The 23,037-nt window shown below is 46.9% G+C and overlaps 1 protein-coding gene across 1 annotated transcript in view; it reads left to right on the top strand.

Annotated features, from left to right (window-relative positions):
- Positions 1-101: 101 nt before the first annotated feature.
- The window catches only part of SCGN (secretagogin, EF-hand calcium binding protein), a 37,846-nt gene continuing 14,910 nt past the window's right edge, over positions 102-23,037 (top strand). The window contains exons 1-7 of the mRNA XM_081827466.1: positions 102-272; positions 1,119-1,189; positions 5,600-5,692; positions 8,841-8,930; positions 13,079-13,135; positions 13,547-13,624; positions 22,919-22,974. Coding sequence (XP_081683592.1) covers positions 191-272; positions 1,119-1,189; positions 5,600-5,692; positions 8,841-8,930; positions 13,079-13,135; positions 13,547-13,624; positions 22,919-22,974 — 527 coding nt within the window. The 5' untranslated portion in view covers positions 102-190. The remainder of the gene's footprint in view (positions 273-1,118; positions 1,190-5,599; positions 5,693-8,840; positions 8,931-13,078; positions 13,136-13,546; positions 13,625-22,918; positions 22,975-23,037) is intronic.

The following is a 23,037-nucleotide window of genomic DNA, read 5'->3' as shown; positions in this document are numbered from 1 at the left end:
GCGACGCCAAGGCGCTGCCACCCGCCGCCTCGCCAGTCACCCTCGCCCCCGCCTCCGCCCCCGCCCCCGCAGACAGGTGCTCAAAGCAAACCAGAGAGCAAAGAAGCAGGCGAGGGAGCCAGGAAGGAGCCGCTGTCAAAGTTCCCAGGTGTTCCTTGCCGGCAGGTGCCCAAGCTTCGTGATCAGCACCATGGACAGCGCCCGCGAAGTGACTCAGGGCCGCTTGGACGCCGCGGGCTTCTGGCAGGTCTGGCAGCGCTTTGACGCGGATGGTAAGTGGAACACGCCACTGGCACATTCAGGTGTAGACGTGGCTCCAGCCCAGCCCCTTTCCGTCTTTCCTCGTCTTTCCTCGCAGGGAAAGTTGTCTTCCAGTGTTGTTAATGGGGTACACCAAACCAAACACGTTAGGTACACTGGAGCTATACATCTAGACGTCTGTGTAAGTTCAGGGTCAGGGGAGGGACTTGGTCCCCCTCCCAATCCGTGCGTGTGTGTATGTGTCTGTCTAAGATGATATGCCGTATATGACACAGATCATATATTTAGGCTTGTGGCTGGCAGGCATCTGTCTGAAGTCAGCCCTCCCTAAAGGTGCTCTTCAAAGGGAGGACGAATTTTACCAATTTTCAAAAAGACGCTACTTCCCCCTCCAAAAAAAAGTCTACTTGAAAAGAAAATGGAACCACTTAACATGTGCTTTATCTTTAGTAATATTTCAGCAACCATAAAGAAAATAGCTAAACTGTGCTTTGACTCTGCAAAGTAAGATTCAAGAATTACACCTGTTAAATTTTCCCAAGCTTCCAAGCCCTTGGGTTGGATTTCTTCTAAAATTCATGTTTGTCTGTGGATTAAAATATATGTATTTAATCGCTTTCCTTTTCCAAATATTCATATCAACCCAGCACAGAGCATTTACTATTGAATGTGTGTCTACTATTCAAATCCATGTCTCCGAGAGGTTAGACACCGGCACATAGTTACTGAAATAGCGGAGAACAGTATCCATGGGGATTATACAGACTGTGAGATTCAAAACAATTTAGATAAATAGTAAATGTTACATGTCATTCTATGTAAGTGACTATCACTTATGCATCTCTTGTTGCATTTAGAAAAAGGTTACATAGAAGAGAAGGAGCTCGATGCTTTCTTTCATCACGTGTTGACGACACTGGGTACTGAGGTAAGTACTTGTGCACGAAGCATTAATTTATGTGCCTTTAGCAAAATACAAGCAGCATCCAAGTCTCATGTTGATTTGCACCTATTAATCTCATCTGACCTCTTTTCTTCCTTGCCTGCATGTAATTTTTCTCCATCTCCTAGCAACATGGAGGAATTGAAGCAGGTTTTATAAAAGGTACAACTGTAGCATTAGACGTGCTGGCCACTGACTTTCAGTGTAACATCTGTCATCCCCTGGAGAGACCCTAACTATAGATCCAAACAACTCTGCTTTGCACGTCTCCTTAGTTATGTTTCTGCTAATGGATGTAAACATGGAGATAAGGCAGCTCACTTTGTTCAAAAAGGTGGAAGAGATGTTAAGAGCTCTGAGGTTCTGAGTGGTTAGTGCATTTGATACTCCTCTGATAGCAGACCACAAGCAAATAGATCTTTTAAAATCATTTTTCCATTATTCATTTTATTAGAAGAGGTTATAGATTTCTTAGGGAATGACAAACCAGAAAATAATCAATACACCCAGAGCCCAGGTATAATAAACGTAAACCCATCTATCATGTCCGTGTCCCTCCCTGATGGTAAATCTGGCCTTGAGAGATGGAGATTAACTTTTGAAGATCCCTGTACCAAAGCAGAGGAAAAGCTCATACAAAGACACCCCAGACTAGGGATGGGAGAGCCTAGTCAAGACTCCATCAGGGGATGCATGGTAAGAGGAGTAGCTCTGGAGACGGTAGCATTTGCAGTGAATTGTGGAGATCACTTATCCTCAGGTAGAGAACTGTTTACACAGAAGAATAAAGTGCCTTGCACTTTTCCTGTAGGAGCCCAATGAAGGAAACGAGGCTCTCTGTGCCACCAAGGAGCGCTTAGTGAGGGTGTTTCCAGGCGGGGTGGGGGGGAGGGCCGGGCCCCAGTTGAGAACAGAAGAGGAGCCTTCTGCCTCCAACAGCCACGCAGACCTCGTCTCTCTGTCTCTGTCTCTATGTATATGGATCTCTTTCTCTCCGCCTCTCCTATTCTTTTGATGTCTGTCTGTCTCATTTTTCTGCCTATTTCTGTTTCTCATTCTGATTCCTGGCCCCTATCTTCCATCATCTCTTGACTTTGTCTCTGACCTCTCTGTCTCTCATCTCTCTGTCTTTTTTTTTATTAAAAGATTTTATTTATTTATTTGAGAGAGAGAGAATGAGAGACAGAGAGCATGAGAGGGAGGAGGGTCAGAGGAAGAAGCAGACTCCCTGCCGAGCAGGGAGCCCGATGTGGGACTTGATCCCGGGATTCCAGGATCATGACCTGAGCCGAAGGCAGTCACTTAACCAACTGAGCCACCCAGGCGCCCTCTCATCTCTCTGTCTTATAGGTCTCCCCATGTCTCACTGTCTCTCCTGTTTCCTTGTTTCTCTTTCTATCTGCAGTCCATCTCTCAAAGCTCTCTTGTCCCTCCTCTCCCTGTCTTTTCTTTTCCTTTCTATTTCTTACCTGTCTCATCTTTTTTTTTTGCCCCTCATTTCTTGTCTTTTATCAGTTTCTCTTCTTCTCCTTCTTTCCCTTAACACTCTCTTTGTCTCCCAGTCTCTCTCTGTCTCTGCCTTGCTCCTACTAACTGCCATAAATACTAGGGCTCAGGGCGTTCCAGAACCCATGAGTCAGATGCCGTTTTGTCATGCAGGACAGGAGTATTTGAGGAAAACAAATAGATGAAGTCAGAACCACTCAAAGTCTTGGAATAAACTGGATGGTCCAGGAACCCAACCTAACCTCCCAGAGACTTAGAACTTCACACGTTTCCAGAAGCTCCTTGCCTTCGTGATTTATAGGAAAGAAGGAGAAAAGTTGCTGTCCATGTTGAAGGAGTGTCTTATTCTCTGTCATGAGGTGGGGTTGGGGCTGCTAAAATGCAAGAGTCTGCTCTGAGCCAAGGACACCAGGAGCCAACTTCCTCTGGGGCTTTGGCTAACATTGGAGACATTGTTGCCATTGGTGATGGAGTAGAGGGGTACCTCTCTTCCTGCTGGGCACTCCATCTCTTACGTCCCTCAGAGCCAGTCTGGGGACTTGCCCTCTCACGCAGGGGCAGACATGGTCCTTGCAGGAGAAGACACAAGGGACTCACCAGTATCTTGTGTCCCTGTGTGTCCCGTCCCTGAGGAATTTCAGTACATTTGGGGTTTGCCTAAGATCTTGCATTTTTAAATCACCCTAAGTCAGTGGGTATCTCTCTCACCCTCTGTCCCTCCAGGAAGAGTGACTGCCCGTCCCAGGGGGGGCGGGGGAAGGGCAGGGTTCTAATAGGCCGGTCTCGCGGGGCTCGGGCAGCAACTCCACCTTCCTCTTCTCAGCGCGTGGCTGCGAGAGAACTTTTGAAGCCAGATCAGTTGTATAAGCCATTGTCCAAAAATGTCATCGTCTGCCATTATTCTGTTTCAAAATGCTGAGACCTTACCCTGGGGGGTGCGGTTATGGGAGCTTTTGCTGGGCCCTCCATGCTCCCTGGACAACCACGATTAAGGAAACTAGTCCTGATTCCTGATTCTGGGTTTTTTCCCCACCGAGAAAGGAGTAGGCCCTAAGCATGTCCTTAATCAGAGGGGGGGACTTCCCAGGTGGACATGCATCAAGCTGAGTGACAATCCCCATTTGTGACCCCTGCCTCTAATCAGGGATGCCCCAGCAGGTAGAGAAGCAGCCGCAGGGAGGCCTCCAGGAGTGGCAAGCCGTTCTTCAGAGGCCTGAATAGCTCTACGTTCCTCCCTGATTAGCAGGTCACAGAGGCCTCAGAGGAAGGAATTTTAGGGCTGCCAACAGCGAGGGGCCTGCTGCTCAGGCTCGGAGAGGAACCTGTGTGATCCCCTGCTTCTCAGGGCCTCTGCAGGGACAGACTTAATGGAACCATCGGCTGTTTTTGCTGCTGTTCCTGTTACTCACCCCTTCCCTCAGCACCCTCCCCCCTTTCCTTTCAAATGCTCAGAACTGGCCTCTGAACTAGGGCTGGAGAGAGCGAGTGCAGAGCAGAGCATCACTTTCTGGGGCTGTGTCCATGTCCTTCCTGTCAAATTCTAGCGCATCCTGGGCCTCCTTCCATGCGTCAGAGACGATGGGGCCTAGAGTCTCACAGAAGGGGGGCAGGGGGGTGCGGCTGGGAAATACAACAGAGGCAGCCCCTAGGCTCTGTTGCTTTAAGTCCAAGGGATAGTCATGGGCTTTGGAGTTAGAGGACAAAAGTCAAGGTTCTGTGGCTTCAAACTAAAGGCAGCACATAGACTCTGGCCACAGCTTCTTTGGCTTTATGTTTATTTATCTTGAAACTTAATTTTCCACCCATGTGGCCTATGTCCACTAATGTCCTTTGGGAAGGCCCAGCCCACCATAAAGAACCATGTATTCATTCCACAGATACTCTATTTCAGAGATACAGGAATGACGGCTGTCCTGCAGATCTCCGAATCTAGAAAGCCAACCTGAAATGCAAAGTGAAGACCCACCTTGTGGAGTGATCTCCATCACATTTTTTTCTATATGGTGCAAGTAGGCAACCCATAAACCCAAACCCAAACACACACAATCCGAGGTGCCAAGACCAGAGATGCTGATCTCTCTCCGTGTAGTGGGGCGTCTCAGGAGGAAGCCTGGTTGGCAGGGATAGTGCAGGATCGGATTAGGGAAAGTATTAGGGAGACTGAATTTAGCATGGCTGCTGGGGTCTGGAGTCTTGGGATCTGGCACTGCTGCGGAGTGTTTCTGCCTCTCAGCTCTTCCATTAGAATTCCTTCTCCACTGTTGATTATATACGTCATATTTCTTTGTACGAACCCTGCAGTCACTGACGAAGAACAAGTTAGTATGTAGAAAAGGTAGGTGGAAGCGAGATGCGGCATCTTTGGTAATTCAACAACTACTTTGTTACTTTTTTCCCCTTCTAATTATTTTTTCCTCAGTGGACCCTAGGAGAAGATTAAGGGATGAGTGATGGCAAACTGGCAGTCTAAAAGAGTTGGGCGTTTCACTTAGAACAAAATATCTGAGTTCTTGGGAAGAGAACTTGGGAGTCCTGCAAATGAGCTTAATGGAGGTGTTGTCCTTAGACAAGCTGACGGGATCGGGTTACATCAGTCCGAGGCCCCTTAAAACCTAGTCTCTCAGCTTCTCTTCCTTCATTCATGTTTTAGGAGTTCACTAGCCAGTAGGTCTCACCTGCTCAGGATTCTGATCAGTGGTGCTTTGCTCAAGAAATCTCCACCACTGTTCTCCCTTGTTCAACATGGGAGGCTCGCTTTAAATGGCTAAGTAACCTGCTTTCCGGGTAGACTAATGTAATGATTAGGCTCTATGCTCTGAATATTTGATATCCTGACTACATTTTTGGAATCCCGGTGGCTTTAATGTGGTTCTGTCTGGACTATTGTAGGAGGCAGGCATGGAAGAAAATGTGCAGAGAATGAAACAGCAATTTATGGCTCCCCAGGATGTCTCTAGAGATGGCCGCGTGCAGATGAAAGAGGTACCTTTCCCGACTGTCCCTTTCCCGACTGTCCCTTTCTCAACCGAGCCTTTTTGGGCTGTCATTTCCCCTGAAAGATAATGCAAATCTTACATCTGATTGGGAAGCTAGAACTCTCTGCCAGGCCGCTGACCTACCCAGCATTTTGAAGTAATCACCTCTCCTTTTCCATCTGCTGAACAACCCATATCAGTTTCTTTAAGTCAAGCAACATTTTTTTTTTAATTTTTCTTTTTTTTTTTTTTAAAGATTTTTATTTATTTATTTGAGAGAGAGAGAATGAGAGACAGAGAGCGTGAGAGGGAGGAAGGTCAGAGGGAGAAGCAGACTCCCTGCCGAGCAGGGAGCCCGATGCGGGACTCGACCCCGGGACTCCAGGATCATGACCTGAGCCAAAGGCAGTCGCTTAACCGACTGAGCCACCCAGGCGCCCCTAAGTCAAGCAACATTTATAGTTATTTTAGAACTGGGGCATTGATATGCTGGAGGCCTTGCAGTTACTCAATCCAATGTGTCTCTTTGCTGTGTGCTGTTCAAATCCAACCTGGATATAAGGAAAAACTGACTAACAAGAAATGAGTTGAAACTCCCGCATCAGGTCCCAGTGAAGGTTGGGGAGCTCTAGCCCAGGAGATCATTTGGGACAAAATGGACAACAGCTATCTCACTTCAGTTCAGCCCACACAGTACCTTTCTCTTCAGAAAGTTATGATAATATGGCAAGATAATGTCTCCTTATAAAAAGTAGACATGTTTGCCAGGAAGGAAGCAGCCTTCTCAGAACACTAGATGTATGAGCGTTTCCAAAATTTTCACTCCAAGGCAAAAATTATATATGTCACTAACAACTATAGTATAATTGATGTAAAGCAATCCGTGTACCCATTCAAGGAAAAGTAAGTGGAAGCCTCAAGCTAGAAATACCGAAGGACCCATGACCTCATGTTCACTGCTGCGTTCTCCAGCCCACAGAGCAAAGCGGAACATTTAGCGATGCCCAGTAAATATGTGTGGGCTTAAGAAAGAATAAATTAAGCATGGGAAGTGCCTGGAAACGATGGTGTTATCTTACTAACAACAGGCAGAGCTTCTTGAAGCACTTGGAAACCCGGCAACAACTTTGACACCATGCCAACCATCGGTCATGGAGTCCCACAAACGCACATAACGGAGGTGTTGTTTGTAGACAAGCTGATGGGATCGGGTTACATCAGTCCCAGGCCCCTTAAAGCCTCTGGAGTCTGTGAGCTTAAGGAGTAGCTGGGCCCCCCCCACATCCTCCTGCTGTCTCTGTCTCACTCCAATCACAGGTTGTTGAGACATAAAAATCAGCCCACCTGGACACATTTTAGATATTCTAGCACAACTGAGATGAGGCAGAGGTCCCAACTGAGAGCCTAAGCCAAGCTGGAGGGTTATCTGTGCATCTGATTTGTGTGGGCCCCTCTGTGCCGCTCCAATCAAAGCTGAAGACAGACTGGGTTCTAAAGGCTGAGGACCGCTGAATCACATTTTAATTTGGTTTCTTGGCTTGTGCCACCGCATGTGAAAAAGCATGTCGTTCTGAAGAGCAGATGCCGATTCTAGCTGACTTCGGCCCAGACCCCTGCGGCAGGGGTGAGGCGGGAAAGGGGGGAGGTGGGGCAGCGCCAAGTCCACGCAGTGAACGTGAGACCTTGGCCAAGTCACTTCTCCCGAGCCTCTGGTTCATGGTCTTCATCAACATGGTATTAGCATTTATTGAGGGTTTAATTTGTACCAGGAATTTTGCTCCATTTTGCTTGTAAGTAGTGCCTCATTTTACTTTTGACCTTCACATTAGCACCAGGATATAAATATTACCATGCCCGTTTTACAAGTGAGGAAACTGAGGCACAGAGAGATCGATTAAATTGTGCCAGATCAAACAACAGGCGAGCAATGGAGAAGGAATTTGGATCCACCCTGAAGCCTGTCACGGACACTGCACTGTCCTGCTCCCATGAATAAAAGGGGGTATTTATACTTACCAGTAGGACTGGTATGAGAATTTAATGAGATCATAAATGAAAAGCACGTCGCCAGTGCCTGCCACGTTGTAGCTACTCGATATATGATATTCAAAATACGAATGCTCTCGTTCACACGGTAGGTCCTCGAGCAGACCCACATCCAAGTAGAGAAGTGAGTAAGCGTGTGGGCTCGCGATGCCAACCAGCCACCAACAGCCTCTGTCTGGACTCACTGTGGCGGGGCACTCACCGCGGAGACAGAAGGAATGGCCATTCTTTACAGGGGACAACGCAAGCCAGCCATACCACAGTATGGTAGGATGGGATGAGCCCAGCCAAACACACCCTCGTGCTGACGCGGGAGTTACAGTCGTGCAGGGGAAGAAAATGTCACCGTTACTCATGGGAGAAGTGACATCAATCAGTAGAAGTGGTGCTCAGATAAGAGGGAGAAATGGATCATACCGGGACCAATGATGGGAGCACCACAGAGACACTGATATGCAGAAGAAGAAAAACAGCGGACACTCGGGACACCAACGGCAGTCGCTCCTGTCTGTGCCCATGGCGTGAAGAGACCGTGTGCACAGCATCTCCCCAGCACGGCGGGAAGCTGGAAAGTAGGGCCCTAGTCCGGGTGCCACCACTCACTAGCCATGCAACTGAGGCAAGCTCCAGTTTCCTTAAGGAATAAGTAATAATGGTAGTGTGCTGTGTACTCTCTAGGTTGTGGTTAGGATGAAGCGAGTAAGCATCTGTAAGAATTTAGAACAGTTCGTGGCACATATAAGAATTACTCACTATTTTAATTTTCTATTATATGATAGAGTTAAATTATTTTAATACGGGAGAGTCTTAAAACAGTGCCTGGAACATATTAAGCACTGACAAATTTATTATTAAAATTAGGATTATGATTTTGGGTCGTAAACTCGTGGGAGGCAGAGATACCCACCGTGTTCCTTACCTAGTAGCAGTACAACGCTGTTTGAAAGCATCAGTGAGTCAAAAATGGCAGTCGAGGGCCCAGAACTGCCATCTGAGCTCTCAGTCCTGAGGAATCCAAGCCCTCCTGTCCTATAGTATGTCCCACCGCGGCTTTTACCCAGGGTGCACTGGCCAGTGTGGCTGACGGCTATTTCTCTCTGTTTCTTTAGCTTGCCAACATGTTCTTGTCTGAGGATGAAAACTTCCTTCTGTTCTTCCGTCAGGAAACCCCCTTGGACAGCAGTGTGGAGTTTATGCAGGTAAGTGTTGGGTTGTGTCTCTACAGAGCATGAGGACTGAGAAGAGGCCAGGATCCCAGCCACCGACCGTGGTGGCCCCCACTCCTGCCCAGTCCCCAAGCCCACAGAGGATAAGACCAAGCAAAGAAGCCCTTGGTGATGAGCCAGAACTCAGGCCCCAAGCCCCAGTGTGTTCTGTGCCCTGCCCTAGACTGCTCCCGAGATGACAGAGTCCTTCAGCCTGGGCTAGAGGAGGCCCAGACAACAGGCCGGCAGGCCGACATAGAGGACTATGACGGGGGTCGGCTGGGAACTCTGGAGGCCAGAGAGCAGGTGCCCCATCCAAAGCAGAGAACCTGGGGGAGCTCCAGCGAATTGCTGTCTTCTCAGCATGCTGTCTGGACATCTAGACTCTACGTGAAACTACTGGTTTTTATATATTAGCCACTCATTCTAGTTTTGAAGGTATAATACCATGAAAACGTAACTCACTAGTGAGCCCATCCAGCCGGCAGGCCTTCTGTTTGCAATCGCTGTGCTCGAGAGAAGCTAAAGGCAGTCAGTGGTTCCTCTTAACTCCTCTTTCAGCCTCTAGGTGTTACTATCTGTTGGAGAAAGAAGACCAGGAAAGTCAGAGCAGACTCAAGGCAGCTACTGCAGCCGGGGGCCCATTCCTGAAACAGTTACCAAGTCCCCATTTAGGAGATAATAGCTTAGTACCCTTTTGCACGACTGCATTTACTTCGGACCAAGTGAAAGTCATAAAATGGAGCAAGCACGTGCATAGACTATTCACAGGAGAGATCTGAATGGACAATAAATGTATGCTGGTCGCCAAGAAATGCAAATTTAAAAGAACTAATTTTTGCTAATCGAAGTGGTAAGGATTTTAAGAGGATCAACAAAATACGTGGTGCCAGCAAGGAAGCACTGAGATTGACGCTCATGATCTGTTGGTAGGCATGCACACTGTAACAATTTCATGAACAGCAATTTTGCAAAAATATAATCAGGATCCTTTAAAATGTCGTTATCCAAAGTTAAAAATATCTTTACCTTCTGACTTAATAAGTCTACTGCTTTAGGCATCTATCTTAAGGGTATAATCAGAAATGTTTGTATTTGGAGGAAATGCGTTAATATGCTAAGAAGCAAAATTGTGCGTGCATTATGATCTTAATATTATTTAAAAAATGGTTCACCCTGGGGCGCCTGGGTGGCTCAGTTGGTTAAGCAACTGCCTTCAGCTCAGGTCATGATCCTGGAGTCCCGGGATCGAGTCCCACATCGGGCTGCCTGCTCAGCGGGGAGTCTGCTTCTCCCTCTGATCCTCCCCCTCTCATGCTCTCTGTCTCCCATTCTCTCTCTCAGATAAATAAATAAAATATTAAAAAAAAAAAGAATAAAAAATAAAAAATGGTTCACCCTAACACCTACATAAATTAGACCATAGGTAAATACACGTAAGATAAACACTGATTGCTTTTAAGTGGTAAGATTTCAGATGATTTTCATATTCTTTGTACTTTTATATTTTCCAATTGTGCACAGAATCAAAATTATTTACAAATTATTTTAAGTGACATTTTCAAAATAATTTTAGTGGTGCTTAAAAATACTCTCAGAAAATTTTAAATGAAAATAATAAACAGATTGCCCAAGTGTATAGACAATATGACCTCCAAGTTAGTCTTGTCATCTGTGTAATAGAAATATAATGGAAAGGAAACACACAGATACACCTGGGCTGGGTGTATATCCACAGAGTGTAGTTTTCTCCTTTTTGTAGTTCGTTAATTTTGTACAGTGAATATGATTTACTCTTATAATCAGAAAAACAGTATTAAAATGTTAGGCCTTGCCTAGTATAGAATAATCTTGAGGAATGGGAAAAAGGAAAGAGCACTATGGAGCTTTCCTATCTTTTTGTTTTTCTTTTAACTTATTCCATTTACCCCGTCCCTTCTAGTTGGTCAGTTGTTTCTGTAACAAAGAGCTTTCCCTTTCTCTACCCAGTTAAAAAATATATATACATATCACTTCAGACTTTTGATTTTTTTTTTTTAAAGATTTTATTTATTTATTTGAGACAGAGAGAATGAGAGAGAGAGAGAGCACATGAGAGGGGGGAGGGTCAGAGGGAGAAGCAAGATCCTTGCTGAGCAGGGAGCCCGATGCAGGACTCGATTCCGGGACTCTAGGATCATGACCTGAGCCGAAGGCAGTCGCTTAACCAACTGAGCCACCCAGGCGCCCCAGACTTTTGATTTTTTTTTAAGTTAAATTTGTTATAACCTATTACTATCCTCTATATATTTTTAAAAATTCTAAGTTAATGCCTTTACGTTCCCCCTGAGCCATAGGACCTTAAAACCCTTTAATCCTGACATATGGTACCCAGCTCACCTGTTGTGGTTGTCCAGGATATGAGTTCTGTCTTGTTTTCTTTAACCCCACAAATTTTATGCGGTCAAGATTTGCTTTATGCACCATTGCTTTTTGTGACTTAGAGTCTCCTTCTTTGTGTTCCTCCTTCCTAGAGTATATCCTGTACTAAATTCTGTTGGTAAAAACTTTCTTTGCCTGGAAATCTCCTTATTTTGCTTTCATTCTTTAAAGATAGGTGTGCACATTATTTGCATAAAAACCTTTGGGCCTCCAATGGCTGGCTCAGTTGTAGTAAAATTATAAGATAAGGTAGATGGAAAATGTTTGGAGAATAACATTTTAAAAAAGCATGGAAATGGTTTTATTTATTATTTGAAATTCTTATTCTTAGTTTTGGTATAGTCACCCAGTAAAAGTTTGATTATAATTTATATTTAAATAGTTGATTTTGTAAGTCTGGCTGAGTTCAGGGACTACAAGGCGTGAGGTTTCTCAGTCTTCTCACTGCCCATCAATATCCCCACTATCCCTGCAGGGTGCTCAGGCAGGGCTGGCTGACCGGGGTCAAGAATTAAGGTCCCTGCAGTGGGCGACTCAGCTAACCCATTCTACATTTACAGAAAATCTGTCAGTTAAAAAAAAACAACTTAGGGGCGCCTGGGTGGCTCAGTCGGTTAAGCGTCTGCCTTCAGCTCAGGTCATGATCTCAGGATCCTGGGATGGAGCCCCGCATCCGGCTCCCTGCTCAGCGTTGAGCCTGATTCTCCCTCTTCCTCTGGCTGCCGCTTGCCCTGCTTGTGCTCTCTCTCTCTCTGTCAAATTAATTAATTAATTAAAAAACAAACAAACAACCTTAGTGCTACTTTTTCTTTTTAAAATTTTTCTATGGTAGGCCCTACCCTGAGCAGGGCTCAAGCAGGGCTTGAACTCACAACCCCGAGATCAAGACTTGAGCTGAGACAGAGAGTCGGATGTTTAACTGAATGAGCCACCCAGGCACCCCTACTTTTTTTTCTTTAAAGATTTTATTTATTTATTTGAGAGAGAGAATGAGAGAGAGAGAGCACATGAGAGGGGGGAGGGTCAGAAGGAGAAGCAGACTCCCCGCCGAGCAGGGAGCCCGATGCGGGACTCGATCCCGGGACTCCAGGATCATGACCTGAGCCGAAGGCAGTCGCTTAACCAACTGAGCCACCCAGGCGCCCTACTTTTTGATTCTGTACCGGAGTTCGAGAACTCGCCAACCCGTGAGGCTTACACATGGAATAATCCGAGGTGGTCCAAATCACACCACTTATTAGAGAAAGCAGTTCAGTGTCTCTGTAAAAGTGTTCAGTTGTTCTGTCTTCCAGTTTGGTAATCGTATCTTAGCTGGATGAATGCTGCCCTTAAACCCTAAAACCAACGAAAGGCTCGTCTTGTCTCTGGGAATTACCCAGGATGCTTTATTCCCTTTACCCAGAACCAAGGCCACGCAGGGAAGATTCCTTAGGGCCTTCCGGAAGCACAGTTTATTTTGGAGGGGTTCACCCTTTCACTAAGGGTTTTAGTTTTAGGCAGGTGCCTCAAGTTGACAGCTTCCACCTTTGCCTGGGCCCCAGGATTTGCCTCCTGTCCACCTTGTGTGCAATTTCCTGATGAAGCTGCAGGCTACATTCTCAGCGTCAGCGCACGGACCCGGGACAGAGTCCGGTGTCGGTCCTGCGTGACCTCCCTGGGTGTGTGCTTGTTTGCACGGCTGATGGATTTATAAATGGATGCCTGGCTTTCGTGTGTTTCAGATTTGGCGCAAATACGATGCAGACAGCAGTGGCTTTGTATCAGCTGCTGAGCTGCGGGTACGTGTCGCTGAGGGCTCTCGCTGGGGGGGAGGGGCTGGGGGGAGGGGCTTTGATGTACATGGATCGTGAATTTCATTTCTGTGGGCCCAAGAAACATGGGTTTGAATGTGTTACTTAAAAAAAAAAAAGTATTTGTGTTTAAGAGGTTTAGAAAGTACAGGTGTTATTGCTCTCTCTAGGAAAGACACATAATTGAGGATTTTTGACACTTTTTCCGTGCCTGGAGCTATTCTCTGGGTTCTATGAGCTCCCTTTAAGCAGGGACAGCCCTCCCCATTCTTGGATTTATTGCTTGCTAAAAGCATTTTATTTTCTCTGTAAAAAAAAAAAAAAATGAACCACAATCTTTGAAGTAAGGCCCCCCGAGATCTTCCCATATAAGATGTGGCTCTTCTCTTGATGTCACAGAACTTCCTCCGAGACCTCTTCCTCCACCACGAAAAGGCCATTTCTGAGGCTAAGCTGGAAGAATATACTGGCACCATGGTAAGTAACTGAGCGATGGCATCTCCACAGGGCAGCTTCCCCCTCCCCCCCGGGGCCCAGAAACAGAGGCGCAGAGTAAGCGCCCCAGTGAACTTCTGCAGACCAAGTGAATGCAAGAGAAACCTCAACTCTCAAATCATTGGCTACAACTGAGCCACTTTAGCCCCTCTCTAAGGCTGAGGCTGCATGTATTGGAGACGGGAAGTGGTTCACCCATCCTTAGGGAGACCAGAAGTCCAGTCAACATCAGGTTACTAGGTACCAGGCCAATGAGCTCAATCCTACTGGAAGTCACATAGAAACGGGTAAATATGGACAATCAGAAACCTAGACAACCAGGACCAAACACATGGGAGCCACTTCTTGGCACCGTGGACAATTCTATTCATTTAGTGTGTTGATTTAGAGTGGTGGAGAGTCAGATAGACGGGAGATGTGTGTCCCCCCACTGCCACGTCTTAGCTATGACCTTGGGAGATTGTCAAGCCTTTCAATTTTACTTATTTCATCCATAAAATGGGGGGTTAATAGGACCCTGTTACAGAAAGGGCAAAGGGAGTTGATGCAGAGGAAGCACTGGGCAAGTGTCTGGGACATGAGACATGTTAGGTCTTATTGTGGTGCTTGCTATGGTCCTTGTTGTCATTATTTTGCTTGCCCCTGGTGGCATCCACGTGCTGAATGACCCTGAGATTATTTCAGTGTCAAAGTTCCCTGAAAAATGGTGGTGTGGGAGAAGCTGCCTCTGGCGACCGCGTCCTCACCTTCAGTTTCAGCTAGGAACATGGAACATCTCTCCCGGTTCCCATCAACAGCCCGGGTGCCCTGCCTTTCATCTCCTACAAGCCCCTCCCCGTCCCCAGACGTGCGCTCCATTCCAATCCAACTCTGTAAGTGGTTTCTCAGTTCATAAGCAAGGAAATGGCTGGGGAAGCCTTAATTACTTGTAGGATTGTTACATCTATTATATGAGGCGCTCTTGACCAGACTGACGTTGCTCAACTTCCTGGTGCACAGTCAGAAGCAATTACCACTGGGAAGAGGTGGTGAATTCCCATAAAATGTGTGCCACTAGGTTGATCTATGAGGCCTTTACATGATGTTTCCAAATATGGTGTTATTTCTGATGACTTCTCGGCAGGGTTGGCATTGTTCATGCTGTTTCATGCTATATATCTGATGGTGGAGGCCTAGAAAGGGTAAGTGACAGAGTCAAAAGTTGAATTCTTTTTTTTTTTTTAAGATTTTAATTTATTTATTTGAGAGAGAGAGCCCGAGCAGGGGTAGGGGCAGAGGGAGAGGGAGAAGCAGGCTCCCCACTGAGCAGGGAGCCCGATGCGCGGCTCAATCCCAGGACCCTGGGATCATGACCTGAGCTGAAGGTTGACGCTTAACCGACTGAGCCACCCAGGCGCCCCGCCAAGTTGAATTCTTAAATGCACTGCAAAGATTGGGTAACTGGGAGAAGTTAAGTTACCAGGCCAAAGGCCCCAGTTAAACTGGAAGCTGAGCCCTCTTGGTTTTCAGCCCTGGCCCCTCCCACCGCTCACTCTGCACTCTGACTACCCAAATGCTGCCCCCAGTCACCAGCGCCTGCCCTGGGAAGGAGGAAGGTGTTCTTGACCATGAGGACTTGTAAATGGCCCAGACAAGCGAAGCCCATGCCAAGGACAGAATCAAACCCCAGGCCAGGATCTCAATGAAGGAAATAATTCGGCTTCTTGCTCTGTGGTGTTTGAGATCCTGAGTAAACACGTACTCGGCTCTGAAGGGTGAAGTGGGAGGCCCCCGAAGCAGGAAGCAGTTCCCCAGTACGGGGAGATCTCTGGGTTTTTCCCACCGGATTTCCAGTGAAACCCGCCAGCCGAATAAAGACTATGAAAGGGGCAATGTCACTGTAACTGCCTGGGACAGAGAAAGACAAGCAGATCATGTTTCCAGCTGAGCACTTTTCCAACCTGGAGTTCACACCGTGTCAGCACTGCTGTTACCTCGATTTTATTCACTTAAAAAACATGCACTACACAATGAAATACTCTCACTTTGAATCTCCAGCATGCTTCTTTTTTTTTTTTTTTTAAGATTTTATTTTATTTATTTGACAGAGAGAGACACAGCGAGAGAGGGAACACAAGCAGGGCGAGTGGGAGAGGGAGAAGCAGGCTTCCCGCCGAGCAGGGAGCCCGATGTGGGGCTCGATCCCAGGACCCTGGGATCATGACCTGAGCCGAAGGCAGATGTTTAACGACTGAACCACCCAGGTGCCCCACCAGCATGGTTCTAGTATTTCTTTGGTTACCTTTGATTCTGAGGGGTTTCCTTCGGGCTCTAACTATAATGCTAAACCACCTCTTTCTCACTTCTTTTTCTGTTTGTTTGTTTAAAGATTTATTTATTTATTTATTGGACACAGAGAGAGAGCACAAGCAGAGGGAGGGGGGCAGAGGCAGAGGGAGAAGCAGGATCCCCACTGAGCAAGGAGCCTGATGAGGGTGATCCTGGGACCCTGGGATCACGACCTGAGCCCAGGGCAGATGCTTCACCGACTGAGCCACCCAGGCGCCCGTCTTCCTCACTTCTTAACATGGCTCAACTCTCTTTTCCCTCCTTTTCTTCTCCTGGTTCCTGCTTGTCCTTCAAGATTCGGTTAGACGTCATCTTGCCCTAGAAAACCGTCCAGAAACTTTTTTCTGTAGCGGATGCAGGTGCCTCTCCTCTGTGCGCCCAGACTACCTTGTGCATATCGCTGACATGCCCATCACGGTCATCGGTTTGACCCATCCCACAGCTACCCACTCTCTGCTCTGCCCCGGGCACCCCTCTGGTCGCCGGGTACCCAGCAGTGAGCGCAACAGACAAAGGGGAGACTGACAATAACCAGAAACATAATAAATAATAAATTAGATTGCATGACAGAGGGTAATGAAAAGGTAGAGTAGGACGAAGGCTGGCCACGCCTGCGAGGTGGCGAGGGTGAGGGCCTGGGGAGGCGGGGGGTGGGTGCTCGGGGAAGGACCAGCAGCAGGCACGGAGCCCCTGGGGCAGCGGTGTGCCCGGCATCTTCAAGGACAGGAAGACAGCCCTGGGGCCAGGGCGGGGTAAGCGAAGGCGCCACTCACCAGAGGCCGGACCATGCAGGGCTTCTTAGGATTTAGCAGGATTCCTGACGAGTCAGCTGCAGTCAAGAACAATGCTGACTCCACTTGTTTATGGATCTAGTTCCTTCCCAGCCAGTGACTCTTCCACCGCAAGGGCGGCGGCGTATCTCTGCGTTCCCTGCCCTCCCGCGGGGCCGGGCACACAGTAGGCTACTTAATGCAAATTGTCAGAATTGAATTCCAGCCTACCTAATAGCCAGCTAAAATAAGAAACCGTGAGGACAAAAACAAAGTTTGCCCTTGGGACCGTCCTGCCTCCCTGGCTGGTGTTCCTTGAGCCCCTCCACCCCCATGATGGCTCTTGATCCCCCTTGGGCAGGTGCCTCATAGATCATAGATTGCACAGGTCCAACCTTCCTCAAGCTGTGCTTCATGTTCTGAGATTCTCCCTTTTCCCCCTCTTTTTAAACCAAACCCTCCGGGGTCAAGCCAGGAGAGCTTGGAAGTGCTGAGCTTGATCCTTTATGGCTCTCACTGGGGTCCTGCCCCCATGCTGAGGACCAGAGACAAAGGGCAGGAAACCAGGCACCAGGAGTGGGGGCTAGAGCTGGAGGATGTGCAGGAAGCAGAGCAGAGCAAATCTGAACAGACAATCCCAGCAGGACAGGCCTGCGACACGTCCCTGTGGATTCAGAATCCACATCACCAGGTTCCTTAAGTTGAGACACACATGTTTTTCTGGGCTGAGGAGTAGATTCTCAAAGAGACCAGCATATCTTCCCTCACCAAAACCCTCACTCCTTTCATGCTTTTTTCTTCCAGGTCAGAATACCATCTAGTAAACTAGGTCACTCAAAGATGTGAGTTCATTCATTCAATAAATATTTAGGGAGAACTTACCAAGGCAGATATGGTCCCTGATCATATGGGATCTTCCTATTAGGGAAAATTTGGTAAAGGAGGGAAAGAGCAAAAATTCACTCTCATCGCTCCTGTTCATCCCCACTGTGCTGGTCATTGTCATAGACCTTCCACCGACAAGTTGAGTTCAATTTTGCCTTTGGTCCCTAAATACAGCGATCTTATCTTGAGATCCCGTTTTCCTGACTTTTCAAAAATCAGGCAGATCATAAGGAAGCCACAATTCTAGAGCTTCCTCAAAGGCAGGACAAGAGAAGGTAGGTAGATGGACAGAGTTCACATTGAGTTGTTTTAAGATGTCTTCTCCCCTGAGGACATGTGATGTTTTCACTGCAACATAACCAGACTTTATTCCATTCCTGAGTACTTGACTCGTAATAATTGTGCAAAGCATTTTTCAAACATTGCATTTGATTCTCTCAACAACCTCATAAAAATAAGTTATTTCTTAGCCCTCGTTTTATAAATTTAAAAAACTGAGAATTACAGACTTTAACAGGTCAAATACAGGAAGGATGGAGTGGAACTGCATACCCAAATCTATCTCCAAAGCCTGCATTTTCCACCACAATACCCATGTCTGAAAGTTTAAATGCTAAGTCATTAAAAAGAAAACTTTCAAAAGAGGAAAAGTAAAGCTTTGTTGAGAGATCAAGAAGAGATAACAATTCCTCTGAAGAAAGTGAAGAGCAAGGTGAGGACAAAGCCCTGTTGAGGTATTAGAATTCTCTTTTTTTTTTTTTTAAGATTTTTATTTATTTATTTGAGAGAGAGAGAATGAGAGACAGAGAGCATGAGAGGGAGGAAGGTCAGAGGGAGAAGCAGACTCCCTGCCGAGCAGGGAGCCCGATGCGGGACTCGATGCGGGACTCGATGCGGGACTCGATGCGGGACTCGATCCCGGGACTCCAGGATCATGACCTGAGCCGAAGGCAGTCGCTTAACCAACTGAGCCACGCAGGCACCCCCGAGGTATTAGAATTCTCTTAATGTTTTTAAAGATGAGATAATACAGGAGCTCAAGCTCTCAAGCCACACCAGAATTTATTGCCTAGGAAGATGGATTTTTCGCCTTGCGAATCATCCCAAGAACTGACATCTTATTCAACATAAAATAGGAAACGAATGGAAGACAATGGGGAAGGAGAAAAGGTTCTACAAAATCGCTCTGGGGAAGAGTAAGCGCTGATAAGCTGGTGCAGGGGGGCGGGGAAGAAGAGATAACTGTGCCTTCAGAGAGTCCCCAGGGGTCATCTCATTCAAACAGACCCATCATAAGGGACAGAAGGGCCATGAGGGAGACTCATGGGCTGCTTGCCAAGCCAACACTTGACTGGAAAGATTCTGAACATCACGCATCAGCCCGGCAACCCTGGTCGCCCAGAGCGCTTCTCTGCACTGCCTTTAGGTTTCAATCTTTAACCTCAGGGGGGCCACTCCTCCCTTGGGATGCCCGGGGCTGAAGAAGATCCGGCAATGTGCAATTTTTGATGCCTCTCGGCTCGCATCCGGAAGCCGAGAATCCCGTGAATTAGCTGAGGGGGATCCGAGTGGTCTCACCCAACTTCTGAGTATCTGGGGTGAGAACCGTCCATGGACGAAGACCATCCTGTTATTCAGTGTCTGTTTCGTTGTCCAAGCCTGTGGTTCCTCTGCTTCTGTGTGCTGCCCAGAAGCACTCATTTTGTTCCAAACTGTCCTGTGGGGAGAGGCTCATGATCAATCAAATCCAAGTGGCCCCTCACAGGTTCTTTATGCCTTGAGGTGATAGGCAAGTGTTGAGGAATCCGGTAAAAGAGTTTCCACCCTGAGACCTAGTCTAACCAGAAGACTGGATGACTTTAATGAGATTATGGCCAATCTATTTCAGTGGCCTTCCTTAAATTCAGAGGTGGCTTATATATACTTTTCCAATGAACATATTTGGGACCTGGATGATAGTTTTTTGTTTTTTTTTAAAGACTTTTTACATTTCCCTAGTGACCTGTGGGTGAATGAACTTTCAGAAACTCAATAATCTCCAAAGAGATTTTAGAACCTTCGTCTAACTAAGCGATACACCAAGTATGAACCTTCGTCTAACTAAGTGATACACCAAGTGTGAACCTTAGTCTAAGTGATACACCAAGTGTGAACCTTCGTCTAACTAAGTGATACACCAAGTGTGAAGCCACCTCATGGCTGCTTTAATGGCTTTCTCTGAGCAATGGGTACAGTGGGAGTAGCTCTGCCTTACAGATCTGGTTCCCGGGTTTCGCATCAAATGCTTTACTTAGGAAATGTAACCTGCTAAATGAATTCAAATAGACTCAAATAAGGATTGGCACTTTTGAAAGCTGTCCACAGCCTGAACAATGAGTGAGTCATAGCAGAGCACTGAGTCATAAGCGAAAAGTCAAGGTCTGCAGACCTAACCTTCTTCTAACTCCTAATTAATGTTCTGGACAAGGAAGGAAACAGCCTATTAACAAAATCCAAGTAGGACATCTAATTGAGAGGGGCTGCCAGTACCTGGCAGGGGGAAAGATTAGCTGTCCGAATAGCATATTATCAGGTAATGTTGAACTTTTAAAAACGTAAGCTAATGCATGTGGGAGATGTTAAGTTCACGTACCTAATTAGAGTGTGGAACTTGAACTCTTGTAAATGTGCAAATTAAAATCTGAGACCATGGCAGACAGAGAGACATGTGAGGTTAAGCTTGTCCCATCCTCTACCCTGGTCCCAGCCCTTGTCCTTTGGGCCTGGATGGAAGTCGCTGGCTTCCGAGCTGCTTCCTTCCATAGATGGAGACATTCAACTCTCTGATCCGGGCTGATGGGAAACATGCTTGGGCTCCATCTCAAGAGCTCTTCCCTCCTGTGCTGGTGACCTCAACCAGCCTCATGACTTGAAATACCAGCTAATGGTGATGACCCTCAGTTCACAACTCTGACTCAGACCACTTCGCTGAACTTCTTAAGTGAACCAGGTAGCCCATTTTCTGATGGATAGAAATGTGATTTACCACATTGGTGTTCAGTTCTTCCTCAAGCCAATTTTGAGCAAAGGGCATTTTCCCCTTTGAATAATTTGCACAACAGTGGAGATGGGTCCACATCTTTCGAGATGAGTTACTACTTGCTTAAAGCTCAAGATCGTCTAGCTCTCTATTAAAATAGAACCTTTTATAATGATGGTGCCATGGGAAATAACTCATGGCTCAGTCTCCAGCAAAATGTGCTGCTCTTGGATTTTTACTGGATATAAAATTTATGTTTAAGGGGCGTGATTGGATGTGTTATATATCCGAGTGTATAAATATATAACCTGTTTTTTAATAGATTCTGTAATATACATTTTTGATGCTAAAGTTTTAGGGAAATGGACTTTCAAATTCATTTCAAATATTAAAAAGAAACTGGATTTAGGGAGTGAGGAAGGATGGATATGTTTTTTAATGCAAAAATCTGTTAGACATACTCTCAGATTTTCTCATTCCCTCTTTTCCCCTGTACAGCCTCTTCCTACAAATATGTTTAGAGATATTCTGCTGCACTAAAATGTTGTGAAGTCACAAAGTCACTCACTAACTATGACTCAAATGTGCCATGAAATGTCTCTCCTCCATCTTGCCTAATCTGGTCTTCCTGATTTTAACTTTGAATCCTATCTTGTATAAAGCCTCCTCTGATCTAATAATTTAAATAGTCTCTTTGGATATAATGCTAAGTCTTTCCACAAAAGGAGGAGCTTGGCCTCTTCGATTTCTCAGTCATCTTCGTCCAACCCAGAGTCTTCTGCAAAAATGGCATCAAGGAGGGGCGCCTGGGTGGCTCAGTTGGTTAAGTGTCTGCCTTCAGCTCAGGTCATGATCTCCGGGTCCTGGGATCGAGCCCCGAGTAGGGCTCCCTGCTCAGTGTGGAGTCTGCTTCTTCCTCTCCCTCTGCCTCTCCACTGCTCCTCCCACCCCTCATGTGCTCTCTCTTTCTCAAATAAATAAATAAAATCTTAAAAAAAAAAATGGCATCAAGGAGAGAAAAGTGGCTTTGGGCCCTAATGGTGGAGGTGGGGAGCCGATGTCCCTGGGCACAAAGCTCTGACTCCTCTGGTCTCCAGGACGATGCTTCTTGGTCACTCAGTTGCTGCCTTGCTGGTATTCACAGCTGAAGTCTGTGATGAGCTCATAACCCATGCTCCTAGCTCTGGCTAGCCCATTGGGACCTATAGGCCAATCCACCAGCCATCCTTTACCTCTTGCTGGATGCAGACCACGAATTCTCTGCCACATCTGTAGCAGAGTCCACATGTTCTTGCCACACGGCAGACTAGTAAATCAAGAGGCAAGATGCTGGGGGAAGGAAAGCAACTTTATTCAGAAAGCCAGCAAACCAAGGAGGTGGCAGATTGTGGTCCCCAAGAACATCTTTCCTTAGCATGAAATGTGAGCTTCTTTTATTTTAGGAGGAGGTTGGAGTCAAGAGGTGACTGATATCTGTAGATGTTCAGGAGCCCACAGGGGTCCAAGGAAGGTTATGAAACCTTTCTGTCCTTGGTTACTTGATCTTTGCGTACAGGAATCTGGTCATGGTGTCTCTGTAAATCTCAGCATTGTTATTTCTATATGTACTTCCTTCTCTCCTCGGGTGAAGTGGGTTTAGGGGAAAGAGTGGATTTTGCACGTCTCAGCTGTAGCATGCCTATGTGCAGGGGTCCATGGAGGTCTGTCAGCCATACGTCGAAGCAGCAAGGGAAACAGAGGCAACATGGAGTCAGACATGCTAAGTGTCTCCCTATGACACATCCTCTTTCCAGCCTGAGGCTCTGGGGTCCACTCCCGCCCTTGGTTCCAGCGTCACCTCATCCCGTCACAGCCAGCCCCATGGCAAGTCCACTGGCTCTCAACCCAGTGTCCAAATTGGGGAGGCTGAACCACAGCAACTCCCTCCTCATTAGTGCCCTCCTCCCTCCGGAACCCCTTTCCAGCAGAGTTAGGTCACACACCTGTCCACTGTATGCCCCCATCTCTGCCTGTCCCGCTCTTCCTTCCTACAATCCTTGAAGCCTAGAGAGGTGGACTTTCCCCTCTATCCTGTCCTCCTCAACGCCTTCGGCCTTCAGTGGAAAAGTGGTATTTCTTCTGTGCTCAGTAGGGAGTGCCCTGTGACATGACAGCCTCAGGCGGTTTAGACAACTTTGGGATCGGAATGGCAAAAGGACAAAGTGCTTTGGTAACTTTCAAAGTGAATTCCCATTACAAGTACTTCTTACAGTTGTGTCCCCTTCTGCATTCCAGATGAAGATCTTTGACAAAAATAAGGATGGCCGTTTGGATCTTAATGACTTGGCAAGGTGAGTAGCCTGAGAATGGTGTCAGACTCAGACATACCATCGTGGGGGTTCCACGATGCACAC

The sequence above is a fragment of the Leptonychotes weddellii genome, chromosome 8, assembly GCF_054177405.1.
Source record: "Leptonychotes weddellii isolate Sample4059 chromosome 8, ASM5417740v2, whole genome shotgun sequence".
Classification (NCBI taxonomy): domain Eukaryota; kingdom Metazoa; phylum Chordata; class Mammalia; order Carnivora; family Phocidae; genus Leptonychotes; species Leptonychotes weddellii.
This window is presented reverse-complemented; position numbering and strand designations above follow the sequence as displayed.